Source organism: Selaginella moellendorffii, unplaced genomic scaffold (assembly GCF_000143415.4).
Source record: "Selaginella moellendorffii unplaced genomic scaffold, v1.0 SELMOscaffold_16, whole genome shotgun sequence".
NCBI classification, from domain to species: Eukaryota; Viridiplantae; Streptophyta; class Lycopodiopsida; order Selaginellales; family Selaginellaceae; genus Selaginella; species Selaginella moellendorffii.
This window is the reverse complement of record NW_003314277.1, coordinates 633,492-647,165: the sequence shown is the minus strand read 5'-3', so window position 1 is coordinate 647,165 and position 13,674 is coordinate 633,492. Positions and strand designations below refer to the sequence as shown.

General features: G+C 41.9%; 1 protein-coding gene across 1 annotated transcript; it reads right to left on the bottom strand.

Annotated features, from left to right (window-relative positions):
- Window positions 1-10,189: 10,189 nt before the first annotated feature.
- On the bottom strand, window positions 10,190-12,124 carry LOC9642336. Its single transcript, XM_024676109.1, has 2 exons — window positions 11,846-12,124; window positions 10,190-11,788 (listed from the first exon to the last, which is right to left on the bottom strand). Exons 1-2 carry the CDS (start codon window positions 12,111-12,113, stop codon window positions 10,269-10,271), a joined length of 1,788 nt encoding a protein of 595 aa, XP_024531877.1. The 5' UTR covers window positions 12,114-12,124; the 3' UTR covers window positions 10,190-10,268.
- Window positions 12,125-13,674: the final 1,550 nt, after the last annotated feature.

Below are 13,674 nucleotides of genomic sequence, written 5' to 3'. Positions count from 1 at the left end.
ATTTCCTTCTTGTCCTAAAGCATTTCCACTCCCTCCAAAAATGCTTTTATAATAAAGTAGAAACATAAGTTACTGCTAGAAAGTTTTACTCGTCAAACTTGGATGACACTCAAGATAGAGATCGAGCTCAAAAGGTGACAATGGCATTTGTCTCTACAACTCCAAGTAGCATGGACAAAATTCTCGTTCCCACATAATGGGACAATGGAACTCTAGCTCATATATGCTAAACTTCTTCCCATCAGTTAAAAGCTTGAGAAAAACACTTGCTATATACACTAGAGCACTTGGACAATGATTTAAATACCTATAAAAAAGCCATGATTAAATAAGCAAGTCAATTTTTTGCAATATACCTATATGCCATGCAACATGAGAAAAATGGTTGGCATAGTTGATTCTTGAAATCCATAGAGCTTGAGCTGCCATTAGAAAGCCATCCATCCCAAGCTCTTAAAGGGAAGCTTGGACATATTCTAAAAGTGTTATGCTAGTGTAGGCATTGGTAAGGAATTTTATATCCCATGCTTGAAGTAGCTCCTCAACAACCGCAATACTCTAAGTGATATAAAGTTTCTCCTTTATAACATTCTCAAGCTTGATCTCCAGCCTTTTATCCTTATTACGATACCAAGTGTTGAGTTGCTCCAAGCAAAAGGTTTATTCGTTGAAGGAGAATTTGCTTTTTGCGATGTTATAGATCAATTCTTCAAATGCTTTACCATTTCCTGCAAGGACAAAGATTTTGAAGTGGAATAACAAAGATAAAAGGGACTAACTTACTACCATCACAAGCATATCTCTGTAATGCAATATAACCAATCTTTATCATGTCAAATATCCACAATCACAAGTAGCTTCTTCACCTTTGACTTCTTCAAGTTCAAAATGCACTACTCAATTTGTCGTAGTTCAAGGTTTTTCTACCCCTCATCCATCACTTGCATAATCTTTAAGTATAAGTTTTGCTCCGTCTTAACAATTAAAATGAAAACTTGTAAGCTTAGCAACTTGGAGCCAGATTTGGAGAATCTGACTGCTTGAGGATAGGCAATAACTTTGTTATGAGGGAGTGATGAAAAGGTAAATGTTTTATCTTGTGTATCATCCTAAACAAAGCAAAAGAAGAAAGCTTAGGCAAAATGGAGTTACGTCTAAACTTAAGCATCCAAAGAAGAAAAACTCGACCTAGGTGACAAACAGTTAAGAATGATTATAAAATCATGTAATATATATATAGCACTTAGACGTGTTAGAAAAAAACCTTCACTCATTATTGTATGCATTTGCGTTAAATTAATTATCTTTTCTCTTGTTTATGACTTTTTGTGCAAAGTAAAGTTGAGAGAGTGACATATGCTTATCTTTACTCACACCTTTGGGGTTTAAGGCTGAATTCCCTTCTCATTTTTCTTCCTCTTCTTCTATTCTCCTATGTTCTTATCTTTGTTATCACTGTTTTGTAGGCAAGGCAAGAATGCAAGTACAAGCAGAAAAAACCTTACTTAATCGCCAAACCACTCAGTGAACTCCTAAAGAAGAATCAAGTATATAAATGGACTCAAGAATGTCAAGAAGCTTTCAGCACACTCAAGAATTCATTAACAAGAGCTCCAATACTTGTTTAACCAAACTAGAGCAAAGACTTCAACATTCAAGTTAATGCCTTCGACTACACAATCAAAGCGATTCTTTCACAACAACAAGAAGACCATAAAAATCAACCAATCTAATATGCTAGTCAAATATTCAATTTAGTTGAGATGAATTACACCACCACAAAAAAAAAGAAGCTCTCGAAATGATTTATGCACTTCAAAAGTTTTGACATTACCTCATTGGCAACAAAATAAAGATTATTATCAACCATAAAGCATTTTTACACCTTTTCAACAAAACCATCCTCACTAGCAAAATTACCTGATGGTTCTTACTCCTTCAAGAATATAATTTCGAGATCATCTACAAGTCCAGCAAACAACACAAACAAGCTGACCACTTTAGCCATATTATGACAGACGGGCAATAAAAGTACAATATGGATAACTTCTTTGACTTCAACATCTTGCAAGTCCATACTTCACCAAATTGGATATATAATATCTACCACTACTTGACAACAACAAAGATATTAAGCAAGTACACTACTTCTGACTAATGCAAACAATTCATTTTGAGGACAAAACCATATTCAATCATGGGAGAAGACTATATAAGAAAGGATGAGATAATATATAATGAAGACATGTACAACTTGAAGAAACTCAAAATTTATTTCAAGAAGCTCACTGCAAACAAGCAAAAGAACACTTTGCAAAAGAAATCACAGCTCGAAAGATTTTACAAGCTAAACTTTTGTGGTAACACTCTGGAATTATTTAGCAAAAGTTTGCCAAAAATGTGACATTTGTAAAAGAACTAAGTATGTGCCAAAAAAGTAGAATCAAGAACTTCATCCTATGACCATTTTAACAATGGGGATTTGACTTTGTAGGACCATTTACAACAAGTTCCAAGCAAAACAAATACATTCTCATAATTACTGACTACATTAAGATATGGGTTGAAACTTAACCAATAAAGGCTACAATAGTGAAAACATAGCAAAATTCACCTACAAAAATATCATCACAAGGCATGGTCTACCTTGAGAACTTGTTATAGATTGAGGAGCACACTTCATCAACAAGATTTAATGGCCATATTGGCTCTAGCCTTCTTCGGGTATGGACATTCCCTCGAAAAGTGTCTTGCTTCACTGCAGTTAAAGTATATATTGTTTCCTATACTACTAGTAAACTTGACCTTTTTATCCATGGGTTTGTCCCTTTTTGCTTGACTCCCCCATATACTTGCTCGTTGGCCATTGGATCTGCCTTTCCGGAACCCCGAGGACTCATTCTTAAAGAAACTCTTCTTGAATTTCCCTTTGGCATATATCCCCCTTGGTTTGGCCCTTTTGCTAAACATGGACCCCAACCCCATCGTGTTCCCTTTTCGCAGGTTATCATTGAAATGCACCTTGATAGCTGCATCCAACGCTTCTTTGTAGTTGGTCAAGTTCCAACACATCACCTCACCTCAAGCCCAGGTTTGCAAACCTGATATAAAAGTATGGAATGCATCCATATCACCAGTATCCATGATAAATATCATCTTTGCCATAAATCCATTCATATACTCTTGAATGGTTTCGGTCTGCTTCAGCTTACTCAGCTTATCCCTTAGGTGCAAAGTAGCATTCGAAGGAACGTATGTCGTGTGGATCCTCATCTTCATCATTTCCCAAGTGGCCACCGGTCCTTAGTTAGCCTCTGTTGTTCTCCACCAAGGTTTGGCATTATCTACCAAGTATGGTTTTGCACATGGGACCTTCTCCGAGCTCGATAACCGCAACGCTCAGAAATAATCCTTCATATCGTAAAACCAATCTTCTACCACCTTATAGTCATTCACTCCCTTGAAGACCGGTGGGGGCTTTGGTTTGTACTTGGGAACTGCTTGAGGGACTGATTCCACTTCGGTTTGTTCAACATTGTTCGGTTCTGCCTCAGTCCCCGCTGAAGGGTCCACGCCTTCTGTATTGCCAGCATCTACAGTTTTTCACTTTTTCTTCCACTTTTTGTCACGCTTTAGCTTGCGTATGAGAGTCTCCAACAGGGCATTGGTTTGAGCTAATTTTCCTTCTAAAATGTTTAATCGAACCTTGGACGACCGAACCTCACCACTAGACTCCTATTTGGAAACACCACTGAAGAGTTCTTTCAAAACTGATTCCTAGACCTCACTATCCCTACTATACTTTTGGAACCCCCTACAGCCCCCCCCCCCCCCCCCCCCCCAGGACCCCAGGAGACACACGCTTTAGGCTTTCACCCCATGACCTATATTAGTATTTGAACTCGGTCTCGGACTCGACTTCGGACTTGACCTCAGACTTGGTCTCAAACTCGATCCCGGACTCAATCTCAGACCTGATCTTGGATCTTGGACTCGGTCTCGAACTCCGTCGGTCTCGAACTCGGTCTTGGAGTTGGTCTCGAACTCAATCTCGGACTCGGTCTTGAACTCGGTCTTTGAGTCGGTCTCGAACTCGATCTTGGACTCGGTCTCATCCAATAAACTCTTTATCATTTTGGTCATGCTTTCAGGGATCCTTTAGCCTTCAACACCTCAGGGAGTTGGTTCCTTACACCGAAATGGAGTCTGAGATGGAGTCCAAGATGGACCTAAGATGGAGTCTAAGATGGACCTAAGATGGAGTCTGAGATGGACGCGAGATGGAGTCCCAGATAGAGTCCCAGATGGACCCAAGATGAAGTTTGAAAAGGAGTCTGAAATGGACTTGAGATGGAGTCTGAGATGGAGTCCGAGATGGACTTGAGATGAGTTTGAGATGGACTTGAGATGAAGTTCGAGATGGACTTGAGATGGAATTGAGACTGAGACCGCGACCAAGGCTGAGACCAAGTTCGAGACCGAGATCAAGTCCGAATCCGAGTTTGAGTTCAAGTCCAAGTCCAAGTCCAAGCCCAAATACTAATACAGGCTATTGGGTGAAAGCCCAAAGTGATCATGCCCCAAGGGGGGGATTGCAAGGGGTTCCAAAAGTATAATAGGGAGAATCCAATAGAGCTATTTTGGCCAAGAAAGGCTAGTGTGACCTAAGAAGGCTATGCCCATGTTTTTGGTGATGATATATCCATTGAGGAGTTCAAGGCTAGAGTGAATACAGATTAACAAGTGGGGTAGCTTAGTGAAGTGTTCAAAATTTAACTCTAATTCCCCCGGAAGATCGAATAGTCAATGCTCCTAGTCCAAGCGTGAGTGGCACTATCTACTTGAATACCTGGCATGGCTCAACAGAACCTCGCTCTAGCTACATGGCTAGAGCACCCAAAGGCAGAAGGTAGGGAGAGTACCCATGAACCTCACATAGGGCCATGGTGTTTTGAAATGTTATCCTAAAGTCCTAGACTCTGGAAAGGAAGAGGAGCAGTCCTTTGGTGTAGTGACCAAGGATATAGTCACATGGTAGGGAAGTCCCAGAGGACAATGGGACTTAGTGGTTGGGCTTATGGACTTTGACCCAGTGGCACTGTTGGCAAACACAACCATGGACAGAACAGGACTTGGTGGGGATTATAAAAGGGATATTAAGGAAGGCTATTCCCCATGTCCGCATGCATCCTAAGGATGCTAAGGAGTGAATCTAGGATGATCACTCATGAACGGATGGCCCAGTCTTTGGATCACTGGTGTGACAAAAGTGAATGGGTATGGTCTTAGTGTAATGGGTTGATATGTCGGTGGTGCCTTTGGATGTCAGTCATGGGATCGAACATGTGGAGCATCAAGTGCAAAGGCTAAGTGGCATAAATATTATTCACGAAGCTAACAAGTCCCCAAGTCCAAAATAAGACTTATGGAGGCAAGTGGTTATAGATGTGATTAAGTGACTAAAGTAAAATGGAAAATTTAGTTACTTACACTTTATTCCTTGGCTCCATACTTAGGAGTTTGGCTTCATTCCTTCATTCTTATTGTCCTTGAATACATGGCATGTGGCACAAAGAGGGTTTAAGTTCTATTTCATGGTTATTCTATTATAAATCACTATAAGATAAAAGGTAAAAACTATATGTGCTATATTCATATAGTGCACCCTATCTCTCTCCTCTTAAACCAACTGGGAAAAGGGGCAATTGTTTAATGAGAAAGCCTTTAGTGGCTATTTTATCCCTATTTATCCCCCAAAGTTCTAAGGATTCATAGTGACAGTATATTTAAATCTCATTCCATAATCACATGCACCCCCCTTTAGAAATGTCAATGTCCTCATTGATTATTGATTAACAACCCCTACTGAGCCAAAGGGAACTAACACCTCCATTTCCATATTGAATATACAATCCTTTCATTGTGTAAACTAATTATTCTATATAAAACAGTTAGTCATCCACTTATACCGCAATCCCATGGTGAATACCTTCATCTTTTGATGTCTTACAACATGAAAGACATACTCATAGATACCTAATATATATGACTTCAATTTTAGGGGTAGAAATATACCTTGCTCAAAAGTATATTATATTTTAAGTAGCCAATCAATGGGAATCCAACCTATGCCACTTATTCTGATACCATATGTAACACATTTTATTTCTCTCCTCTTAAGCCAATTGGAAAAGGGGTAATTGCTTTATGAAAGAGCCTTTAGTGTCTATTTTATCCCCATTTATCTCCCAAGATTCAAGAATCCGCAGTGACAGTATATCTAAATCTCATCCCATGATCACATGCGCTATAGTTTAGTTCTTGCATAAAACTATAATAGATATGTTTGTAAGCTAAATATACCTTTCCTTTGTTCTTAAAATCTAGACAAATATAAAATGGATTTTCACAAATTCGAACAATGTAGGTAGCACCTTTGACAACTTAGTCACAACAACAAATTCCATAGCCACAGCACTAATGTAATTTATCCTTATAATTGTGCACTTCAACATCTTTGCCAACTTGATCTTTTCCTTCAAAATGGAAGACTTATATTGTATAGCCTTTCCATTTCTATCTGGTTATACATGCCTATCTAATGCTAATATCAGTGGCACATGGCATCACTGCATTCATCTATGACCTCAAGGAAAATTTTCAATGCAAGACGCTTAAGTGAGAGTTTCAGACGTGCCGTGAGGCATTTGTTGCAACAAAGATTCTGGAGCAGGATTTTTTCCAAGAGCTTGCGATTTCCATGGTAGAGGATGCTTTCCTCCATCCTCAAATGAGGGGTCATGTGGTGCCATGGTCCGTTCTTCTCTAGCCTTGCACAGTGATGATAGAGTTCTTTGGCAACCGAGAAGCTGTTGTCAGAGCTCACAGGATATAAGGAGATCATCTAGCAGTAGCAATAAATGCAAGAAAAGCTGCTTGAGGAGCTTAGAGCATACCACTTATAGTAGGCAAAGAGACCAAGATATCCTCCTCATTCTTAGTATTGCTTGCATTGCGATGTTTCAACACATAGTATGAAGAGATGTTAGAAGCTTCATCCAAAACTTTGGCCACCTTTTATCCAGCATATTCAGCAATAGCCTCTAGTAGACAACACCTCTCTTCCATGGCCATCATACAGATATCAACAACAATTGGAGTAGAAAATGATCAAAGACACCCCTTCATTAAGCTGTAGGAAGACACCTATGCATGTCAATATGGTTTACATCTCCGAGGATGGCTATCAAGTGGTTGTTGTGACTAGAGGGTGCAAGAAAGGTTCCCCTCCAGCCCCAAATATTGATGGTGTGCAAGATCCAATGCCAATTTTTGGAACTTCACCGTCTCTTATGATGTGCAAGTTACCTCATGCTTTGGTATCTACCACACTACCCACATCCAGTTTTACTTCTCAGTTGGAGGCTTTTGCCAAGTCCACAAGCCTCCTTGTGGAACCTTAGCATGACATACATACCCAAACCATTCATAACCCCAGAGCATTCTTGGTGTCCAAATAGGTAATGAATCCTTGATAGCACAAGCATTACTTGATTCTAGCTCCCAAAGCAACATCATCTCCCTTAATTTGGCACACTCTAGTGGCTTGGAAGTTTCTGGAAAAAAAGCTACCATCCTCAAAATATTTGCTAATCACTCAATGGTTCTTGCAGGCATCTGCTAGAATGTCAAGATCTCAGTGCAAGGAGTGGTTTCCATGCTAGATTTCCTTGTTGTGAACTTTCAACAACTAGGATCCAGGAATTTGAAGGACTCTATCATCCTAGGATGGCCATGGCACCTCACGGCCACTTGCATGACAACATGGTCCAAAGGCGAGTCAATGATCACTGATGGTATTCACAAGGCGACTTTACTCAATGCTCATGGCAGGTCACTACTTCCACTTTTGTCTCAAGTGGCTGTCACCTGCAACTCTGAGCTTGATCAAGCCTTGAAGATTCTCTTCCCTGAGCTTATCGAAGATGAGTTGTTACCAGAAATCAGAGTGGTCAAGTGCAATATAGTGGATTTCTTTCATGCGGACTGGACCACAACTACACTGAACTTCTCCACCATCCAGTCACAAGTTCAAAACCTCCTAGGTGCATCTGCCTTGCCACCTTCACTGGAACAGTGCAATGATGAAACTAACATGGTAGCAACTTCTTTTACTGTTTTGTCAACTGGTGCATTGTTTGAGGAGACTCAAGGGACCCCCACTGCACTTACCACAATCATAATCCAGCCTGTGGCCACACTGCATGTGGGTCAGGACGTGGACGATCACAAAACAGGAGGCATCTAGCCTGCTGAGACAATAGAACAGGCTCCAATCTTTGTCAATCCCACAGTTACTGAGGATGGGGTGTACACCAAGGATCTACCATCTTTTGGCCAACAATCGGACATCTTGCATGCAATGAGGGAAAAAACAAAGAGAAACACCAACTCATCTGCACCCGACTCTTCCCCCGCTTTTACTGAATGTGAACCTGAGGAGATTATTTCCTTAACCCCTTTATTTAGGGGCCAGGATATGCCTGAGTTCACAGTTTACTCCTTCTATTTCCACACTGAATTGGTTTATAAATTCAATTTTAAGGGTAAAAGTATATCTTATTAAAAAGTATATATAAGTATAGTTCCAAAATATCATCTACTTAAGGTTCTCTTAAATGGGAAATGATACTTTTTTCTCCCCTGACAAGAGTCTTTAATTGTTATTTTATCAATGATGATATGGTCACATAGGCAAATTATAGAAATGACTACCATTAATCCCAATTTGATTGCAGATTCATATACTTCACAAGCAGTTTTTTGAACATCCAATTGAGTCATTTTACCAATTCATCTGTCTCTAGATGATAAGCTGATGCAAGCTTAATGTTATGTCAACACTTTTAAAACTTCATAAGCTGGGCTCTAAGGACAACCATATATCACAACATTACTGTTTGCATAAGTAATTGTGCAACTGAATTTGTTGTTATATTTAGTGCACACAGCTCAACCATATATTAATTGTGGATTGTGGAAATGGCCCTATGAAGTTGTATGTGACTAATTCAAATAGACGAGAAACTTGAATTGGTTCTAACAACCTCACATATGACATTGTGGAGATATTGCTAAACTTCAAACAATAGAGCAGTAAATGGAGGAAATTGCTGAGCTAGAATCCACCAAAACTAGAGAAAATAAATGAACTCCATACCATATACTGAAGAGAGTGAAGGATAGAGAAAAAGTATTCTTATAATCTATGAATGTCAAAAGAGAAACCCTTTGAAACTTTAGACTATGTTGCAAAACTCCAAGACACCAAGAGGAGTAAATATGGAGAACCACTGCTGTGAATTAGAGCCTCCTTGCTCCAATGTTAATTGTTGTAGCCATCTAGAGGTTTATCCTCCTCAGTATTGTCATCGTTAATGACACCAATGTTACTCTCCATCATACCACTCACTTGCTCACATTCTTCCCTTGTCCTATATTATTAGATTATTGCTAATATTTTACTAATTAATTACACTTAGTCTAAAAAACAAAAACATATGAATCTTGTCTTGGTCTCAGTCACAAACACACTTTAGCCCCTTGACACTGACTATCTACAAGGAACAATTCTACATTTTCACCTACATGTGCAATTGTAGCTTGATGGTGATTCCCACAATTTGTGGTAATGTCCTCAGGCACCCAAAACACTGTGGTCTGCCACCATGCCTACAATGCGTCCATGAGCACGACCACCACACCCATCTCAGTTGCTATGTTCTTCTATTTCAAAACTGGCTGGAGGGTCAAACTCCATCAGTGTGGTAGACTTGCCAAGTGCAAGGTGAGGGAAGGAAGAATGGAACTTGTACTGCAAAATGCATCTCCTCCAGGGGGATCACAATAGCATCATCAAGGGTCTGTGGAGTCCATGTGTACTTGGGCCACAAACAAAATAAAAAAGTCCAACTTATATTGAGATCCACATCTTGTGTGATTAGTGGGACCTCACAGAGTAATACTGTTTAAAACATGATGTGCTATCCAACGGTTAGATGGCAACTTCAGGAACGTAGTAGCTCTCAATTTACAAACCGTTCAATCAAGATGAAATTTGTGTTTATCAAAGATGAGATTAGAGAATTTAGAAAAAATTGAGTTGTGGGCATGATCTTGATTCAAGATGAAAGTTAAATTTAGTTGAAAACTAAAGTTAACTTTATTATAATATTTATTAGCTCAGGTTTTATGGAAACACATAGGTACTAATCTTCTTCAAGTAGCTCCAAGTCGAGTTGCGTCACCGCTTCTTTGACAGCCTGGATCATTGTTTCAGGGAAAACATCCGGTTGCAGCTCTCGGAGTAAGATATGGAGCCGGCCCGCTTTAGAAGTCGTTGTCGTTCCAAACTTGAGGGCATAGAAAGAGAGCGCCAGAGACAACACGTCGTCCTCCTCCACATACGGCAACATATCGGAAGGAGACTGGTACCCGACAGTTCCCACCATCTCGCTGTAAGCACGGCTCTCGCCTTTGAAGCATGACACATCGTAGTCGTTTATCTTGAGCACGTTACCCGGAAACACGACCAGGTTGTCTGGCTTCACGTCCCGGTGAAGAACACCCTTGGAATGGAGATGCTTGAGCCCGCAGTACGCCTGATTCCACATATCATCCATCGCTTCCATGTCGGCAATGTGCTCCCGACCAAAAGGCTGGCCATAGCCCTCAAGCTCCAGAAAGCCAAACACGTCATTGGTCTCCCCGATGCTCACCATTCCCCAGTTCACAAGCCTCCGCACGTTGGAGTGGCCGTCAGATGCTCCATGGATGCGTCGCTCCATCTCAGCACTCGATGGCGAGCAGATCTTGAGGACGTTGGACGCCGATCGTCGGAGCACCACAAGAGACTTCTTGCCATAAGCCACTGGCGTCAGATCTGAGAGCGGGATATCAGTGCTTGGTCCCACGAAACGAACATTCAGCACCGGTAGATCGTACATTCGCTGCAGTTCCTCCGTATAGGAGACCAACGTACAAAATCCAGGCATCGGTTTAGGAGGTAGAACGTCCTTCAGGCTGATGCTCTCCAAGCTGATCTCATTTAGCCACGAAAGCTTCATCAGCACAAAATCCGGACTGAAGCCGGCCAGCTGCAGAGGCGATTCATCCGGTTTCTGACCGAAAGGAAATCCCGGCGTCACCTGAACCTTATCCGTCTCTCGCAGGTACTTGACAATCCAGAACCTGTCCATGCGGCAAAACAGGCACCCTAGACGAGTCGTCTCATCAGTTCCCTCGATTCCCGTTTTCAGATAGTCTGCTTCCTGCTTTATCAGCGTAGCATTAGCCACCATACCCGTCTCATCCTTATCGGTTGCGTAGAAAACCTTTGTTTTCACTTCCGACAGAGCTCTTGGCTTGCCGCATATAAAGCCCTGCAGGTCCGCCCTCTTCAGGTTTCCATAGCCCTGCCCACCGAAATTCAAGCCTTTCTGACCAATCGAAGCGGCTCGTAAGAAGGCCAAGATGCCGGGATAATAAGCGCTCTCCTTTGGCTTCACCTTGGCGAGCCTTAGCTCTCTCAGGCTTGTAAGGTCTACCTTGGCAGCCTCGCGCTCGAGCAAAGCTAGCCACTTTAGAGCCACGAGCATGGTACTCGACCGGCCGCCCAGTAGGATATCCGGCTTCACGAGCATGGGCTCGTACACTTGGTAATCCTTCACCCTCTTCGTCTGACTCCTTGCGACTGTCACAGCGGTGTTTTCGTCCCTGCGTCGCTTGCCTGATCACATAAACCAAGAATGAGCGGAGACCAAGAGCAAGAAACCATTTACTTTACCTTCGGATCCACGCACATGAAGCGCAAAGCTCACAGGAAGTGGGCCGTCTGGTAAGTACTCTGGATTGTACCATCCATCGCCGGGAACGAGGACCGAATCCACAAAAGGCAGTTCTTCTTGCAGCCATCCCCGAAGGCCGGCCACATCGGGCAGAGTGCTGGGAACTGGCCTACCTCTCCTCCCTTTGTGTCGCAGCACTCCTTCGTCTAGCTCCGCTTCGCTTGTGGGATGGATGTACAAAACGCGCTGCGCTCGCAAAAACGCCATGCCGAGAAAAGAAACCCTAGTTAACTAGAATGCTTACTCTTTTCACACAAAATAAAAAGCAAAGAAACGAAGAGAAAAGAGAGAGAGAGAGAGAGAGTTCTGTTACCTTGTATGTCTCCTCAAACACTGGAAGATATCAAAGCTCCTTGCAGTGCTAACCTGTCCCTGGCCCAATGCTTCGTGCTGCTCCTTTTCTCTGTGCATCGAACAAGTTAGTCTAGAAATTTCTAGAATAACGCTAGACATTCGAACGTTAGAGGGTTCGCCAGGAGTTCCTCACCGACATCAAGCATATGGCAAGGCCTTGTTTTCTTTTTCTGTTCCTAATCGACTTGGTTGTTTTCTTGCAGAAACGAAGGTCTCGTCCTTTTCTCCTTGACTTCTCACACAGTTTTCGGGTCGCGACCAAGAAAAATTCGAAAAAAAGTTATACACTTTTTCATGCACAGAACTTGGATTACTTTCGGTTTCATGGACCAAGTGGTTAAGGTGGGGTTTCCCCGCGAGAGTTCGAATCCGTCAGACGACGAGTCTTCTATTTTATAACCACTTTAGTTTTTCGACACTCAGAGAGGTCTGCTCGACCTCTGATACTACTATTTCTACAAAGTAAAAAGAAGGATTCTGGCAAAGCACAAGAACTAGTAACAGCAGAAGAGACGAAAGAGAAATAGTAAGTAGTAGTAGAAAAAGAAGAAGAAATACGAAAACACTCCAGAAGCTCACTCAGAGGCCCAGGACTTGAGCAGCGAGTTCCATACCTCTCTCGCAGATGGCCTTGGCAACGCAAGTGTCCTCCTGCTTCCCAAACCTCACCTCCCACTCCATCTCCATCACCCTCTTTGCCGCTTCCTTGTCCCGTGCGTAGTCTGCCATCGTCGCCAGGAAACTCTCGATGCCATAGTTGCCAGCGGAGTTCTCGTGGGATCCTCACAAACCCAGCTTTAGCCGGCTTCTTCCGGAGAGGATTCGCCCCTATCCTTCCTTCGAGGGATGGTACACGCGGCTTATGGATGAGCCGAGGCAATTCAGCCCTGGTGTGATCATGGCGACGAATTACGCGACACAGGAGAGCCAGGTTACTTTGCTCTTCAGTGATTCATCGCATAGCTCACACGCTGTGGCCGTGAAAACAAAGGTGAGTTTATCGCTTCCAAGGTATGGTTTTTTTTCTTGTTCTAGCTCACGCACTCCTAGATTGCTAGCATTCGTTTTGTTTTAAGTTTACGAGTATTTCGGGTGTGAGTTTTATCATAGTTTACTAGCTTTTTAGTCTCCATGTCGTCCACTCCACTGTTCTTTTCCTTTTTTTCATTGATCATAGTTCGCTAGCTTTTTATTCTTTTCCTTTTTTTTATCGATCATAGTTTACTAGCTTTCTAGTCTCCATGTCGTCCACCCACTGTTCTTTTCCTTTTTTTCATTGACTATGGTCTATTGTTTTCCCTTCTTTTTACATTGTTTTGCAATCCTTCCTGGTGTTTTTTTGTTTTGTTGACCTGCATTTCTTCATTGGAAGTTTCTTAGTTTCCCCGCTGTTTTCTTCTTGCAGGACGCGAAG

Bases quoted from the DNA above. Each gene is read 5' to 3' on its own strand.
- LOC9642336 (XM_024676109.1), bottom strand. From the start codon at position 12,113: ATGGCGTTTTTGCGAGCGCAGCGCGTTTTGTACATCCATCCCACAAGC. The intron at 11,789-11,845 runs GTAAAGTAAATG...TTATGTGATCAG, and splicing joins TCATGTGCGTGGATCCGAAG to GCAAGCGACGCAGGGACGAA.